Raw genomic sequence first — 17929 nt, 5'->3', positions numbered from 1 at the left:
GCTACGCTAGGACTGTTCGTGGGGCTGCGTCCGCGTCCCGGACCGCGGGTGCTCGGCGCCTTTCCAGCCACAGCGTTGCGCCGCTGCAGGACGCCACACTGCAGCCCCGGTCCCCGGCTTTGCCCCGCGCGCTCCGGCGTGGCAGGGTTGCCGCGCTTGTGCACAGGGACAACGTTGCACGCGGCCTGACCGTGGCGCGGTCTGTTCCGCCACCCCCGTCGCGCGCCCCGCGCTTCCGCTCCTCCTCGTGCCTCGGAGGCCCCGCGCGCTCGCGTGCACATCGCAGCCCTCACGGGTCGGTCCTAGGGCGCGTGTGCGCGGTGCCGTCGGCCGCTGGTGCGGACGCGTCGTAAATGGGAAACAAACCGGCTCGATAGGTGCACGTGAGGGGACGGCCGACCTCCGGAGAGGGTTGCCGGGTGCTGTGCGCCGCGGCCCTAAATGCCCGTGGGGTCCTGCGTGTCCCTCTCCATTCCTCGCGGCCAGTGCTGGTGTGCGGTGGGCGCGTCCGGAAGGAGCGCTCCGCTGCGCACACCCTCCGCCGAGTTCCGGGCCCTCGTTTCGGCGACTGCCGGGGTCTCTGAGGCTCGGCGTCTCTCTCCCATGACCCTTGGCAGGGGCCGCACAAGGATAACAAAAGCTGCTTTTCATGACGTCCGCCGAGCACCGTTGTCCCGATGGACGGACGGACAAACCCTCCTCCTCTCTTCCCGCTGACCTTTCGCTGGTGCCGGCACAAAGTGCCAGACCCTCGTGGAACGCGGGGCGTCGGTCCATTCCCCGGAGCCCCTGGACGTGTAAATGCCCCTCGTGGTCCCACCTGCGGCGGTGGAGGACGCGGAGAGTGCGGTGCCGACTCTGTGTAAGGACGCGCGCCTGCTAGTGCCCCTAAGAGCGCGTGTCTGAGGCCGATGAAGAACGCAGGTGCCCGTTCTAAGGAGACTCAGTCCCGCTCCATGGACATCATTGACTCCGTGTGGACGCCCACAGCTTGGAAAAGAGCCCGCGCGCCTTCCTAAGTTCTCAGAACGAAGGCAGAGGGACAGAGCGCGCTGTTTCTCCGAATCTGCATTGTTTTCAGAGCTCAGAGACCCACTCCCTGGACAGACCGGCCTCCAATGAGCACAGCCTGCTGCTGGCCCTCAGCTGGCCCTGCTCGTAGCCCAGGCAGCGGGAAAGGGGAGGAAGAGAAAAGGAAAGGGTCCGCGTTCTGCCCCTGATCTCTCCAGCACGAAAGAACTTGACTGTGTCTCTGTTTGAACATCCATGAATGTCTGTGAGTTTGCAGTTTTGTCTGAGTGTGTGTGTGTTACACGCGTGCCTGAGTGTCCGTTTCTGTGTGCGTATGTGAATGTGTGTGTGTGTGTCTGAGTGTGCTCACTTGTGCCAGAGTGCCGGCGTCTTCTGTGTGCAAGTGTCATGTGTGCACGTGTGAGTGAGTGTGAACGTGTATGTGTTTGCCAGAGACCTGCGGGCCCCAGGACAGGCAGAACTTGCCGTGCTGCACCGCACCCCGAGCGGCGTCCCTGAGCCTCGCTGGGTCAGTGGGTGCCACTGCCCACCCATGACAGAGTTCTCGTGACGAAAGGAGGGGAACAGGGCTCGGGAAGGTCAAAAGGTGTGACCTGGGCGTCTCCTGGCAGCTGGGGGTCACCCGTGCACAGTAGAGGAACAACGGGTGAGCTTCTCCCAGCTGTGACTGCAGCCCCTTTACGCGTGTCGGGTCCCTACAGAGAAGAACCTTCACTGACAGAATCAGTGAGGCTGTTTCCAGGCACGGAGGGAACTTGCTGGGTTCCTGTCTGCCCTGGACGCAGAGTGACGTAGGACAACAGGCTCATCTCCCCACGCACGGACTCGGGCTCTCTCGGTTGGAGAGTCTCGGGGCATTATTCCCGGGATGGTACATTTCACAGCTTCCTGATAACCACAGTGCCCAGAAACCCGCTTGTAGATATGGGTGTCTGACGGGGTGGCAGTGTCGGGGGTTTACTAGGGTGGGTTTGCGTGGTAAGCCGAAGGAGATCCCGCTCCTGGGAGCTGGTCTGGGTGCTGGAAGTAGTCGCCTTGTGCACACACAGGCCAGGCTTCCGCTGAGACACCTTAACCACTCACTTTCCACGCTGCGGTTCCTAAACCGTCTGAGGTCTGGAGTGACTTCATGTTGAAAACACGTGCCCCCCCGCCCTTGCTCACACACTTGACTCTTGTGCTCTGAGTGTCCCATTATCGGTGGCACAGATTTGTACGATTCCAAGAGGACACAAACCTACCATCCCGTCTTGCCACCCAGCTACACCACGAGGGGCGAGCGCCCTGTTGGCAGTGACGGAACGCTGTCCCCCGTATCGTCGGGCCTGTGGGAAGCCTGCGGGACGGTGTGTCCGACTTCGTCTCGGTGTCCGTGTACACTGCGGCAGCGCCAGCGAGCACGTCCGTCATAGAAATCGTGAGAACCTAGTCTAGCTGCCTGGTTCCGGGAAAGGCCGTCTCAACCTTGTCTCTCTTCCTACCCCACAGTGCCTCGTGTTTGAAGACGCTCCCAACGGCGTGGAAGCGGCCCTTGCAGCTGGCATGCAGGTGGTCATGGTTCCGGATCGGAACCTGCAGCGACACCTGACGTCCAAGGCCACCCTGGTGCTGGATTCCCTGCAGGACTTCCAGCCCGAGCTGTTCGGTTTGCCGCCCTACGCGTGAGCGGCCCACCCTGCCTCTCGGCCGCACGGCGCCCACTCGGCTGAACCCCGGCACCCAGGAGATCGCCACGTGACCGGTCCTTCCAGCCCGTGAACTCGACCTTCTATCCCACGTGGCCTTGGCATGGTGGACCCGCACTGACAAGCCATGTCCCAGCTGAGAGACAGCACAGCAGACACAGCCCAGGACAGGGACCGAAACGCTCATTTCCATAATCATACACCCTGGGGGGTGACCGTACGGTGTCGTGGCCTCGCACTGGTCATGTAAGAGTCCCCTACGGCCAGGACACACGCTTGCGTGACCGTGCTCGTGCGTGTGTGTGTACGTGTGCCTGCGTATGTACACGTACTTACACGAATCCACGTATATGTAAAATACATCCTTTTCCAAGACAAAACTGAATCCTCTCTGTGTTCCTTTCTTTTCCTTTTCGGTTTTTGAAGCCCTGGCTGGAAAATGTAAAATAGATGTGTATGCTTACACATATGTGTGTGTATATGTAGTACGTAGGTACATATACGTTACATTTATATTCTTCCTTACAACGTCGCTTTTTAAAGTGTGGGTCTTAACGTGCCACAGCAGCTGACAGAGGGAGATCATCGCTGCGTTTTGTTTGCAGTCTGAGTGGAAACGCCGTGTCGTGGACGAACATGGAGAAGTCCTTCTCCTTATTAGCAAAATTGACCATCTTTTGTGCCCTCAAGACTTCTCGGTGGACCTCTGCTCAGAGGCCATGCCCCTACAACCTCTCAATGGACCTCCACTCAGAGGCTGTGCTTTCAGAACCTCTCGGTGGACCTCCGCTCAGAGGCCGTGCCCCTAGAACCTCTCGGTGGACCTCTGCTCAGAGGCCGTGCCCCTAGAACCTCTTGGTGGACCTCCTCTCAGAGGCTGTGTGCTCAGAACCTCTCGGTGGACCTCTGCTCAGAGGCCGTGCCCTCAGAACCTCTTGGTGGACCTCCACTCAAGAGGCCATGCCCCCTAGAACCTCTTGGTGGACCTCCACTCAGAGGCCGTGCCCCCTAGAACCTCTTGGTGGACCTCCGCTCATAGGCCGTGCCCCTAGAACCTCTTGGGGGACCTCCGTTCAGAGGCCGTGCCCCTAGAACTTCTCAGTGGACCTCTGCTCAGTGGCCGTGCCCCTAGAACCTCTCGGTGGACCTCCGCTTCCGCTCAGAGGCCGTGCCCTCAGAACCTCTTGGTGGACCTTCGCTCAGCGGCCGTGCCCCTAGAACCTCTCAGTGGACCTCCGCTCAGAGGCCGTGCCCTCAGAACCTCTTGGTGGACCTCCGCTCAGCGGCCGTGCCCCTAGAACCTCTCGGTGGACCTCCGCCCAGAGGCCGTGCCCTCAGAACCTCTCGGTGGACCTCCGCTCAGAGGCCGTGCCCCTAGAATCTTGGTGGACCTCCTCTCAGAGGCTGTGCACTCAGAACCTCTCGGGGGACCTCCACTCAGAGGCCGTGCCCTCAGAACCTCTCGGTGGACCTCCGCTCAGAGGCCGTGCCCTCAGAACCTCTCGGTGGACCTCCGCTCAGAGGCCGTGCCCTCAGAACCTCTCGGTGGACCTCCGCTCAGAGGCCGTGCCCTCAGAACCTCACGGTGGACCTCCGCTCAGAGGCCGTGCCCTCAGAACCTCTCGGTGGACCTCGCTCAGAGGCCGTGCCCTCAGAACCTCTCGGTGGACCTCGCTCAGAGGCCGTGCCCTCAGAACCTCTTGGTGGACCTCCGCTCAGAGGCCGTGCCCCTAGAACCTCTCGGTGGACCTCCGCTCAGAGGCCGTGCCCCTAGAACCTCTCGGTGGACCTCCGCTCAGAGGCCGTGCCCTCAGAACCTCTCGGTGGACCTCCGCTCAGAGGCCGTGCCCTCAGAACCTCACGGTGGACCTCCGCTCAGAGGCCGTGCCCTCAGAACCTCTCGGTGGACCTCGCTCAGAGGCCGTGCCCTCAGAACCTCTCGGTGGACCTCGCTCAGAGGCCGTGCCCTCAGAACCTCTTGGTGGACCTCCGCTCAGAGGCCGTGCCCCTAGAACCTCTCGGTGGACCTCCGCTCAGAGGCCGTGCCCTCTGAACCTCTCGATGGACCTCTGCTCAGAGGCCGTAGTCTCTGAACCTCTTGGTGGATCTCTGCTCAGAGGCCGTGTCCTCAGAACCTCTCGGTGGACCTCCACTCAGAGGTCCATTCTGCACTGTGCTGTCGGTAGTTTATTTTCAGTAGGAAGATAACTATGGGCTGTATCTTACCTTCACCTAGGTGCATGTGCACATTTGAGGATACGGTATCTATCTCACAAAAAGCCATCCCCATCCCCCTCCTCGAAAAACAGACGGTTGTCTAACATAGGCTTTGATCCAAATATAATTTGAATTCAGAATACATACCTAGTGTGACCAAGAGCCTTATTAGCACATCTTTGGGATCGTTTACTTGACAATGTTACACTTTGGCAGTGAACCCCTTTTTTTACTAGATTTACTCGACCTTTTGTAGTGGGAACGATGAGAAAGGCATTAGAATATGGGAATAGCTTTCCCTGGGAGCACCTGCCAGCTGATGTGTCGTCAATGGAGCTAATTTCCAACTAGGAGTAGTAGCAAAGTCATGGTAATGGATCCAGATGTGCCCAGTGTTGGTTCTCTGCTGATGGTTCCTCTGGCAGTTGATCAGTTTTATATCTGTTCAGCAAATTCATTTCGGCATTATTGATTGTCAGAGTATGCGTCTGTTCTCAGTTCCCCCTCAGACCCACTGTAACATCTTACCGGGTCCCTCACCAGTTAATTGAGTTGAATAAAATCCTTGACATCAGTTCATGTTATGTATGGGCGTTTGATGTTACCTTCTTCTTAAAAAAATTATCCTTCAACAAACGTACAACCCAAGTGTGACTCTGTGACCTGTTTTTTTTTTTTTTAAAAGCCAAACAGCACTCACACCATAAAATATCGTAAGGGAAACATGAGTGTCTTCGTGTGCAGCAAACGAAAGATCTTTGTGAAATGAGCACTTGTTGGATTCAGTATCCCCTTCTTCCAAAATATGTCTGTTTTCTAATCCTTAAGCCGTTTTGCATGAAGAACAGAAAGCGCTCTCATGATTCTCTCAGACACGAAGCTGTAGATAGATTGGTGCACGCTTTCCCGTAGGGTAAATTTGATCTCAAGAATGTTGTTCTCTTGTTGTTACAACTGAGGCGAAACGCTTATTTTTTTGAACAAAGAAAGTACTGGCGGTTAGCCAAGGTTCATGTGGTCTTTCTTATTCTTCTACATTAGCCTCGTTGCCCCACTGCCTCTTTGTGATGACCTCCTGCTAGCAGCCCATCCATTTCACAGAGGATAAATAAGAATGCCAATTTAGACCACGATGACTCCCGCCAAGGCAGTTTGGAGTGTTGCTCTACTTTCTCCCTGCATTAAAAGTGTGCTTTCTCGGGGACATGCAGGGATGAGTGGTGGATGCTCGGTGTTGCCCTAGTGGGCAGCTAGCGTGTGCCCATCTCCTCCACCTCCTCTGGAAGCATTTGGTATTGACAACAGCCCCTGAGATGTGGTACAGTCAGTCTCTTCTTAATTCCTCTTCAGTGAAACATGCACAATTTTAAGAACGTACCAATGACTCCGTACGAGGGTTTTTCCACCCGATACTCCCTCTGTTGGAGTTCAGTGAGTTAATAGGGAGAGGGGAGGTCTGGAAGACCCCTGCTTTATCCCGAGGAGACATGCCTTGTCAAGACATACGGATCGTCTCTGTCCTGCAAACAGCGGTCCGTGATTAGCTACTGAGGTTCCTGTTCCTTTGATTATATTGATCGGACTCTTAAGTTGGCCATGCTCTGGATGGTGTTACTGAGTTTTGAAAACAAATTTTTACATCATAACCCAGTTTTATCATAACAGATACATGCATTAACTCCTCTGCTTTATGCTGTGTGCCTGCTCCTATTCCACAGGATACAATCCCAACCCCTTTGGCCTCACATGGCGGCTTTCTGACCCAAGTCTATCCCCGGCAAAACAAAGGATTTCAGATTACATAGAGTTGAGTTCAGATCCCAGCTGCACCACTAAAACATTGTGTGGCTTCGTCTTGCTTCATGTCGACCTCAGATTCCCGACCTGTGAAATGCAGGTCATGCCCACTCTGGGGTGTTGGTCTGAAGAACGGACTGACGTCACACGTGGGCTGAGAGTCCTGCACACAGAAGGGATGGTTTCACGAATGGCACTTGACAGTCACGGTTACAGGGCACGTGGTACTCTCCAGTAGTTTCCGTGGTTTGGAGATACCTGGTTTACAGAGGACCTGAAAACCAGAACTTCAGGACACCTAGAACGATTCTGGCTCCCTCTGACTCTCTTTCATAGTATCTTGTGCACATCCATGAGCACTTTTATGTCCTCCATTAACCACAGGATATGTTTACTGGTTGTACCGTTTCATCAGAAAAACTCCTCTGTTAATGCAGAACCAAGTAAGACCCTATCTGAGGGTATTAACACGTCTGCAGAAGGGGGAAGGTAGCAAAGGGAGGCTCGCACCCAGATCATTGTGTAGCCTCACCTGGTTTGATTGACCCTTGAATCAACCAACGTTTTCTCTGCATCTTTTGACCCACGTGGTTTCCAAAGGACTAAATAGGTACTTTTCTCTTCCCGGTTCTGCACAGAACAGCAGGTGCCTGACACAAACTTGTTCTGGAGACTGTCAGACTATCCCATTAGTATTAAGGCATTGCATGAAAGCATTGCTTTTTGTGGATGCAAACCCACGATTGCTGAATTCTACATGTGTCTCTCCAGCATTGCATATGAAATGAGTATTTTACATTAAACTACTGGCAGTTATGTACCACAATGTTGATGATGTATTTCTCTAGGGCATAAAAATCTTAAAGAACTATTTGAATATCGTAATGTTCTCTGGTTTCTTCACAAGCATGAGGCCTTGGAAACAGGCCATAAATACATCAACTTACAAAAATCCTTGTCAAAGAGATGGGGAATTCATATGTTTCACAAAGTCACTGAAAATGGCACATTTTCAAAATCCACTCTAGGAAAGAGAGGGTACGCATTCGATACTCAAAGTCTTACTAAGTTATGGGTAGATATTTAACTAAACCGTCGTTACTTTTCTGAAAGTCATGTCCGTTCCATAGTTGGTGGTGAAAAGCACATTCCATGGAAAAGTCAGACACAAAGAAGGAAATCCAACTTCTAACATTGTTCTAGAAATCCCAGTCAACGAATAGCCACGTCGAGTGTTTACATGGGTTTATTTGATGATGACGGCATTATCCCAGTTATTGGTCTAAACATGTCTGTCTCGTGACTTTTTAAGGGTGTCTTTACAAGATATTGAATTGTGGTTTGTAATTGTAATTTCCTCTTCCCCTTCAAAGATGGTTTCTGTTATCTGACATCGTTTTGACTAAATTTCCTATGTCTGAAAGCCATCTGTCTCCTTCGTTACGCTGCTGCCAAGATTTTGTTCCTGGTCTTCGGCCTTCCGCGCAATGGCTTGCTTTGTTTTGATCTTGTGCGAACGCCGTACATTTCCCCGACTCTGGGGCTTGCCTTAAATATCACAAAACTTCTCCGTCATCACCCAGGCTCGCCTCTTGGGATCCCTTCCGTGGAACCAAAGACAGAGGGCGAAGTCTTGGCAGTGCCTGTCGTCAATGAGTCATGCCCAAGCCTGGGTTGTGCCACCAGGGAGTGGGCTCCGGGACCACAACACAGCTTGAGAAAGCTGGCAGGATAGGTGAGGAACCAGTGCCAGCTGGGCCTTAGGAATGACTTGGAATCAGAACACACACACACACCTAAACAGGATTGGGATTCGAACGGAGCCCGGAGGCCAGGCACGGTGAGAGCAGCCAGGAGCAGTCAGCCACCCAGAGTCAAGTGTACCAGTTGTCAGGGTTCCAGAGAACCAAGACAGCCAAGATCCAGGGATCTACAGATGCCTTGGACACAGCACCAGCAGAGCCCGTGTCCCTGGAGGGAACGCTTTCTTCCTTTCTTCACCTCTGCTCTGTGGGTACATGCCCTGCGTCTTCTCTGACGGCACACCCAAGACCCCCTGGGACCCCATACAAGAGCACTTACCTTGAGAAGAAAGGCAGAGAGCCAGACAGTTGCTGAAAGATGGAAAAGCCCTTGGAAAACATTTTAATTAAGATCAACTATTCACATATGCAGATCCCTTGGAAATTGCAAAACACTCAATGTCTGCATAAGCAGGTCGTCTAGCATTTGTGGAGAGGGCTCATATGAGCTGGCACTTTTTACTGATGCACGTATGTCCTTGCCCTCTGGTTTGCTCTTTCTGTTCCGGTGTGCTCCGTGAGGGGGCTGGATCTGCGCCCAGCTTCCCCTCTGTGACGTCTAAAGAAAACCACTTGGTAGTTAGAGTCACAAAAGGATGTTTGAGGTCCTGTGGTCACCTTCCTGGTGTAGACCCGGCCCACAGGGGTGCTTCCGGCGAGCAGTGGATCCTACATTTAAATAGCCATCTCCTCACACTCGGGCCGCACAGAGCCCCTGCCTGCCTTAGCTGCACTAGCCAATTTTATCAACAAAAATCCTTTTCTTTCAACAAGCTTGAGATGCCCTCTCATTGGGGGAATGTTAAAGGTCTTGGGACGCCACCGCTGTCCGCACAGGAGACAGCTCTCTCATGACTGTGGTCTTTGGTAATCTCAGCCTACCTCCGGAGAACCCTGCGAAATGTCCTCCTCGAGGGCCCTCTCTCTGCAAGTTCTTCTTGGGCCCGTGTGTGACGAGCCGTTTGCTCTCTGCTGATGTCCTTACCGACACATGGTCGCACGGATGAAGCACGTTTGCCCCTTCAAGACCGGAACCGCGTCAACAGAGTTGGCAGGTGTTTCCAGCCGCTCTCGTGGTCTCTGACACTCGTCCTTTCCCCACACTCCCAGTTCCTCAGGAATGGCGTGCGCTTATTCCTACGGAGGGTTTCGTTAAGGCCTCTCAAGGATGAAGACCAGGGCTTTGCACCCATTCCTCCCCTCCCAGACTATTTCCAACACCAGTTCTACTTCTCTACCTTGATTTCTTTCCTCCACACCGCTATGGGCAAATGGCCCATCCCACCACCACCACCACCACCACCACCACCTCACCACGTCCAGGGAGAGCTCCCCATCAGGATGATGGGAGTCAGCTTTGGGCCTCTTGCCTGCATCGTTCCCAGGGTCCCTGGGATGGCCCCCGAGACAGGCAGATCACAGTGACGGTGTCTCCTGATCTGCGTGCTGTCTACACCTTCATGTTCACGAGGACACTCACCTGCCTTTCTCCAGCCAGAACCTCCTTGAAGGAACAGCTCAACATGTATCCCACGAGTTTGAGGGGAGAGGAAAAAGTGCCTCCAATTCCTCTGTTTTGGTTCCCATCAGTAAGTGAGATGGATGTGGCCCCCACCAACGTGTCCTCCGGTGTAGGAGACACAGTAAGGAGCCACACCCAGGAGACCGTAAATTGTCTCTCACACTGCAGAGTGAGAGCGGGATCTGAGAACAGCGGCGGGTCCCTAATTTTATACGGGGGCTTGCCGCATCAAGGGGGGGGTGGCCCGTACCAGTGGCGGCACCGAGCACCTAGCCAGCTTCTAACAAAGAACAGCAAATATCGTCCATACAACCCCGCGATCCACTCCTAGAGGTGTCTGCCTCAGAGAAAGGACAACGTGTGCCCACACGGAAACTTGGTACACAAGTGTTCATAGCGTCATTCTTTGTAACCGCCAAAGGAGGCAAGTCCAGCAGCCATCAGAGAAGGTCTTGGTTGAAGTTGCCTCTTTGATGAAGTCCCACAGATTCCAATGTTGTTGGCACTTTTCACCAACACCCACAGACTGTTCTAATCAGCTTGTATAAAAGCGTCTTCTTGTATTTCTAAGCAGTCATGTAATTTGGACAGAGAATCGATGAAGATCTCCTCCACGGGGCGGTCAGAGTGGGCCCAGTGCATCAACAGACTCGGTCTGTTTCCACATACAATCCATGTGCACTCTTAAATGTCCTTTGCAGGCTTAGCCATGCGTGATGTTGCCGAGAAGAACAGACAGGTCATGGGAAGAAGGAGCTCAACTCAGTGCGTGCTTCCTATTATCTTCCCATTGTCATTTGGTTCTGAAACTTGGCAAGATACGGCGATACCCAGCGTGGAGGCATCTGCGTACCTGTTGGAGAGCCTCGGTCGTAATCAGTAGAAGGTGCCCCGTGAAAACAGATGGGAGGACATTGATGGGGTGACTCCTAGGAGAAGCCTAAGGAGCATTTCATCAAAGGGGAGGTCAACCTTCCATTGTTGGTAAAAGACTGAGAAAGACCGGGGCGGAGGACAGACGTGGGGTTTGGTTATCTGTCCTCGGGCTGATCAGCCCGCGGGACTGGTGGGAGTCAGGAGCAGAATGCAGGAGAGTGACGTGAAGCAGAGGCCACCAACAGAGACTACAGGGAGCGAAGAAATGGGGCTGTCCGTACAGGGCACGGGGAATCCAGGCGGGAATGCTCTACATTTGGGGGAGTTCGGAGCTTCTCAGCTCCCACTGGTGCAGATTCTCGTAAAGGAACCTTAGCTTTATCCTAAAGGGAATGAGGACCCATGTGAGATGCACACACCTTCTATTCCTCTTTCAAGACATGAGCCTTCCAGGACACAGGGCAGGAGAGAGGAGGCTGAGTCTAGCCTGGCAGAGATGAGGCACACAGGAGAGAACGCGCCATGAGTCATGGTGGCATTTTCTCCTCAAATCCACTTAATCCCACAGATCCAACACAGCCCACCAACGACACTTCTGTCCCACGGCCGCGCTCCCGAGCTCTTGAGACGGTGCTCAGCAGCAGCGGTGTGTGTTCACAGCTCTGCCGAGGAAGCAGCCGCACACTCGCCCAACCGAAGCCCCCTCAAATACTTCCCACCTCCCCGTTCTCACTTCCAGCACCGGCAGGAGCTCGTTCCCGCTCTCCAGGGCTCAGCACTCCACACAAGATTCCGTGCCGACAACGTCCAACCCCCTTGTGAAAATGCAAATGCCCCAAGAGAGTGGGTCCCCTCTAACCTTCTTCATCAGGCTGCTTCCTCCTCATTCTTGGCTGAGAACGGCTCGCCACAGAGCTTCAGATGTTGGTGCCGTTGGGGGGAGAGTGAAGGACTTTGGAGTAGGAGGCTTGGAAGCAGAGAAGTCGGTTTGAGTGGGCACTTCCCGGGGTGCTGGAGAGGTTGAGGGGAACAGAAGTCCGGCTGGGAAAGCGGAGAAGTGGGATGCCACAAGGTAGGGGAGGGACACAGGCAGGGCACCCACCATCTCGCTGGCACTAGCTCCTCGGATTTCATCGTTGGGTGCAGGAGGTAAGGGGGCACGTAGGGGCGCGTCGGTAGGAAACGTTCATCCGAGCTGCCCGGGGCCTTTCCTGAACATCAGAGGCGCCTCGTAACGGTCTTTGTAGTCTAGCCGTGCATGCCTGCTGCTGTTCGTTCAAGTACTCACTTTTCCTGGAAAGCTCAGAGCCGGCTCTCTCCTTTGAAAACTCAGCAAAGCTCCCATCGTGGGCAGCACGGACACAGCAAGACCAGGTTCCGAGATGTGAGAGAGCCTTTTCGTGGGCTTGTGTCCCAGGGCACAGTTTCTTTTTCTGTCCGAGCCATGGACTCAACGGTGGGCATAGACTGGGTTGGCATGTTGTGTCCTGAACCATGTCTTACAGCAGGCTCCACGCTCTGGGGTGGCCTAGAGGCCCAGAACTGGGGCTCTAGAGAGGGGGGTGGTTCCACACTGGCCCAGTGTTCCTGGAAAGGAGAGATAGGGCTGATTCTGCAGACCTGTGCACACGGGTAAGGTTGTTACACAGAGAGCGGGCAGTCATTGCCATGAGATCGCCTCCAGGCTGAGTGTGCAATCTCAGCTGGACACAATATGACGATGGGAGATGTCCATGTGATGTTCTTGCTGGCCTCCAAGCCTGTCCCTGCCTGTGGATTTCAGAGGCACTGCACGGACAGAAAGAAATCTCCATATAGCTTTTAGGATTGGAATGGTTGGTCTTCCCCGTCATGGTGGCTTGGATAAAATGTCAAACAAGAAGCACCATCCTGTGCTATTTTCTCCACTTCCCAGAGTCACAATTTCCCAAGAATGCCAGTATTATACCCCCAAGGTATACACTTACCCACAGCAGCTTCATAGAGATAAAGTGTTTGGAGTTTTAGTGGGCAGTCATTTCCAATCTGACATCATGAAGCTTATTTTATTTTAAAGATTTTATTTATTTATTTTATAGAGATCACAAGTAGGCAGAGAGGCAGGCAGAGAGAGACAAGGCAGCAGGCTCCCCGCCGAGCAGAGAGCCCAATGCGGGGCTTGATCCCAGGACCTGAGATCATGACCTGAGCCGAAGGCAGAGGCTTTAACCCACTGAGCCACCCCGGCGCCCCTCATGAAGCGTATTTTAAGAAAGTCCTGTTTCAGAATAAGCTCATAAATATCAGATTAATTCTCAAATAAGCCTTGGTAACGATGAACTCAAATTGGCCATCTTTAAAAACAGAACAGAAAACCTTCCTGCATTAGAAAACAGGAATAAACAGAGGAAAGAAAAATATTCATTCCAATGGGGTATGCACCTCTGAGTTAAACACGGGGTATCTTCCTCCTTTAAGCCTATGATTCGTTTCCCCCCAAAATCACTCTATGTGAAATTACAACATAACGTTAATTTCCACCCAACAACGATGGGGTGAATTTTGAGACTTACGTCGGGTCTGTTGCTCAGTTTCGATTATTTTCCGTAGGCACGGAGCACTGGTCGCGGGAAGAACCCTCCTCCTTTCAAACCTTCTGTTTTGTTGCTGTACGTCAACCGGTACACGCCAGAGACCTCAAAACTCTTATCTTTGTTGAATCCTCTTTCCAGAATCACACATTACCTCATTTTAACTCTGTGGAAAAGGTGGTCCTAATCACCGTGAAAATGAGGAGGAGCCCCTACGTGTGCGCTCTCAGGGTGATTTATATAACAAATTAGAATGCTTTTTCCTGTATGGCCAACATCACCCCAGATGGAGCCTTCCCTATACGTCATATAAATATCTACTGTGCTCATCTGGGCCAACAGAGTTTTTGCACAACGGCGCACTGAGCTCCAACAGAGAAAATGCACTCTCGGGGCAAAATCAGAAGGCAACGGAGAAAATAGAAATTAAGGTTAAAAACAAGAGGGGGAAAAATGTATCCTTGGGTACGTTTGGATCCAAATAGCTTAGGAAAAAAAAAAAAAATCAAACGTGGCTATGTCTATAGACCATCGAATTGGTTGGAATTAAAGAGAAACATTACGTCTGGTAGAGTTAAGATTCTCCTTCAGAGTTGTTCCTACAGTTCTTCATCCTTCCTAATGATATTTTCTAGACGGTCCACAGCAGCCTCAAAAAGCGCATCATTGCTCTTGGAGTGTCCCCTGCCCTCTATCTGTGACGGTTTGCAATTACGTTGTTGCGTGTTCTCTTCAAGTCTTCTCTCCCTGGCATGGAATTCATGGGGGACAAGAAAAAGAAGACCGATTGCCAGAAAGGAACGCCTGTTCCAATTCGGAATGGTCGTTTACATATATGTCTGTCTTGTGTCTTCTACGAACCCAACCCAAGAAAGCCCCAAGATGAAGAAACGACCAAACTCCAACGTTACCTTTGATGAAATTAGAGGTCCTCTAGAGCCCTGGATCACAGCCGGTGCAGAAGGATGGCCAGGTGTGTGAGAAATCGGTTGACAATGACAGAGGACACCGAGACAAGATGTCTTTTTTCTGCCTGACTCAGAGTTATCCAAAGTGCGTGGCATCCATTGAAAGGAAAAGCTGTGATTCCTGGGGTACAGGACCCAGGTCACCATCCATGGGCTGCTTTGGGAAGCCTTCTTACCTCATGTTTCCGTCATGGCCTACGACAGGAAGTAGGGGTAGTTATTAAGAAAACAAACAAAACAACAGGAGGCATTCTTTGCCCAGAGCAGACTGTGGGTTTGGGTTTAGCAAAGGGACCAGAAATCAGGAGGTGTCACATAGCCTACTCTGTACTCTACTCATCTGTAATGAAGATAAGGTCATCGGAGCAACATTCACACTCAGACACTCATGGTGACCCCAGATAAGGTGCTGTCAGGCTGGAGAAGACTGGGCATGTGCAGTTAAAAAAACCCCAAGACACAGCCTGGAACCCAAGCTGCCCATCATACTGCTCCTTCTGTGCGTTTCCCCAGGTGCCAATATGGACGAGGTCGTCGTCCATTTGGACATCCCCTCCTTCCAACATGAGAAACAAAACTTCTTTAAAATGTGGTAGCCAACCAGAAACCATTTAAAAGATGCTGGACACCTGGGGGGCTCTGTCGATTAAATGTCCACCTTTGGCTCAGGTCATGATCTCAGGGTCCTGGGATGGAGCCCCACATCCGGCTGTCCGCTAAGTAGGGAACTTGCTGCCTCCCCTCTCTCTGCCTGCTTCTCTGCCTACCTATGATTTCTCTCTGTGTCAAATAAATAAATAAATTAAATTAAAAAAAAAAAAAAGACAATGAAAAGTGAGTAGAACCAAGACAGACAGAGAGAGAAAGACACAGACACAGAGATAGAGAGACAGAAAGATAGAACAGATGGAACATGAGTAAAACTGGTCCCCTGCCAATATGATGCATGAGTAAAACAGGAAAAGAATTCAAATATAGGAATCAAGGTAAAATTTTCTGGAATACATGGAAATTTGAATCTGCCATAAAAAAATAAAATTGCACAGTGAAACGCAAGTCTCTGGTTATATAGGCGAATGAACAGACATTCTCGTAAATTAATGGTATTTTAGGTTTTGGAAAGAATTCAGTGGAAATCCGGGGAGAGAATCTAGGAATTCTTATCGTGTCACGTGTCAGACACGAGGTCCTAGAAGACAGTGGAACCATGTACGGAAACTCCCCAAAGGGAGAAGACGAGGTCCAGCCACCTCATAAAACCGTCCGTAAGTTTTAAAGGGTCCCACGGCGCGCCAACGCACACCCGTTCAGGGAAGTTTCTGAAGACAACAGGCAGGGAGACAGGTCGAATCCTCCCCAGCCAAGAGCAGCCGTGGGAGAGATTTCCCCGCAAACGTGAAGGTTGCATTCCAGTGTGGAACTACCAGAAGCCTGTGCAAATGCTGGTCACGGAGAGGGAAGGGATCCCAGCAGCCATGCCTCGACGAAGAGAATCATGTACGAACTATCAGATAATCAGATAGTCATATTTGTTATTTAAAAAAAGTTAAAAAAGAAATCATACCAGCAGGTGCACTTGGAAGCGAGAACAAGATGTACGCAAAGTGAGATGCTGGTTTTTCTCATTTTTCCATCCAGACGTTGTTTTAAAACTTGCATCAAACAAACAAACAAACAAACTATATATATATATATATATGCATATTTAAGTGGATACAGGTAACCCCCAAAACTAAAGGGAGACTAACAGTCTTTCAATTTATTTTTTTAATCTTAAAATATGTATATATACATATTTTTAAGAGAGAGAGTTGCGGGGCACCTGGGTGGCTCAGTGGGTTAAAGCCTCTGGTTTCAGCTCGGGTCATGATCCCAGGGTCCTGGGATCGAGCCCCGCATCGGGCTCCCTGCTCTACAGAGGAGCCTGCTTTCCTTCCTCTCTCTCTGTCTGCCTCTCTGCCTACTTGTGATCTGTCTGTCAAATAAATTAAAAAAAAAAAAAAAAAAAGAGAGAGAGTTGCTAGCTCATGCACATGACTGGGGTGGGTAGAGGTACAGAAGGTCGTAGTGGGGGAGAGAGAGAATCTCAAGCAGGTCCATGCCCAGTGTGAAGCCTGGTGGGGGACTCCATGTCCCGACCCTGAGATCATGACCTGAGCCAAAATCAAGGGTCACGTGCTGAATCGACTGAGCCACCCAGGCATCCCTATTCTCCCAAAATTGTTTAAAGGAAAATCCAGTAGTTCAAACCAAATATATACCATGCTTATTCACGTTTTAGAAATAATTGCATAAGGACCTATGATACCGTAAAACCGGTTTTTGGAGACTATGCGTATCACCTCAAAATAAGAATAGTGACGCATGTTATCCATTCTCGAGCAAATATATATTGTGTAGAAAAGCTTCAGTAGGTTTCATTTGAATACAGTGAACAGCTCTGTATTCCTTCTGCCCCGAAGAGTTTGGACCTTACTTGGTAGACAAGCAAGAACCTGTGGAGGGTTTTCAGCTGCTAATGGGTAAAATCCAATTATTACAAAGATTAGTTTGCATAGAAGATTCTGGAAACCCAATGATGTTGATTCCACATGCCATCCTGCTTCCTGAACCTACGTGAAAAGTTCTGGTCAAGTGGCGTAAGGTCTCTTGGAGAAGCCCTGGGGTGTCTACGCCACCGAGACCAAAATGTCGTCTGTAAATGGGGAGAAGCGTTTCTGAGCATTACTTCGTTGCCACTAAAGACCCATCATAAAGAGCTCAGGAATTCAAACCCTAAGTGACTCTTAATCTCACAAAACAAACTGAGGGTTGCTGGGGGGAGGGGGTTGGGAGAAGGGGATGGGGTTATGGACTTTGGGGAGGGTATGGGCTATGGTGAGTGCTGTGAAGTGTGTAAACCTGGTGATTCACAGACCTGTACCCCTGGGGATAAAAATATATTATATGTTTATAAAAAGAATTAAAAAAAAATTAATGGTCTTTATATTTTTAAATTAAAAAAAAACAGTAAACGTACAGTGTCCTATTAGTTTCAGGTATACAATATAGTGATTCCATGATTCTCTACATCCCTCAGTGCTCATCATGACCCGTGTGCTCTAAATCCCCTTCACGTATTCCCCCCGTCCCCCAGCCCCCTGCCCGCTGGTGACCATCAGTGTGTTCTCTAGAGTTAAGACTGTGTTTCTCATTTCTGTCCTTTTTTTCCTTGTTCCTTTGTTTCGTTAAATGCCTCGTATGAGCGAAATCGTGGTATTAGTGTTTCTCTGATTTATTTCACTTTGTATGATAAACGGGCAATCCATTTTGTTGTATATGGGAAGATATTGTTCTTTTTTATCGCTGAGTAATATCCTGACACACACACACACACACACACACACACACACACACACACACCCCTTGATTCATTCATCTATTGATGGAATCTTGGGTTGCTTCCATATCTTGGCTGTAG

General features: G+C 51.2%; 1 protein-coding gene across 1 annotated transcript in view; it reads left to right on the top strand.

Moving 5' to 3' along the window:
- PUDP (pseudouridine 5'-phosphatase) overlaps positions 1 to 3099 on the top strand; it is a 78567-nt gene extending 75468 nt beyond the window's left edge. Inside the window, exon 4 of the mRNA XM_032329505.1 lies at positions 2521 to 3099. Coding sequence (XP_032185396.1) covers positions 2521 to 2697 — 177 coding nt within the window. The 3' untranslated portion in view covers positions 2698 to 3099. The remainder of the gene's footprint in view (positions 1 to 2520) is intronic.
- Positions 3100 to 17929: the final 14830 nt, after the last annotated feature.

Source organism: Mustela erminea, chromosome X (assembly GCF_009829155.1).
Source record: "Mustela erminea isolate mMusErm1 chromosome X, mMusErm1.Pri, whole genome shotgun sequence".
NCBI lineage: Eukaryota > Metazoa > Chordata > Mammalia > Carnivora > Mustelidae > Mustela > Mustela erminea.
This window is presented reverse-complemented; position numbering and strand designations above follow the sequence as displayed.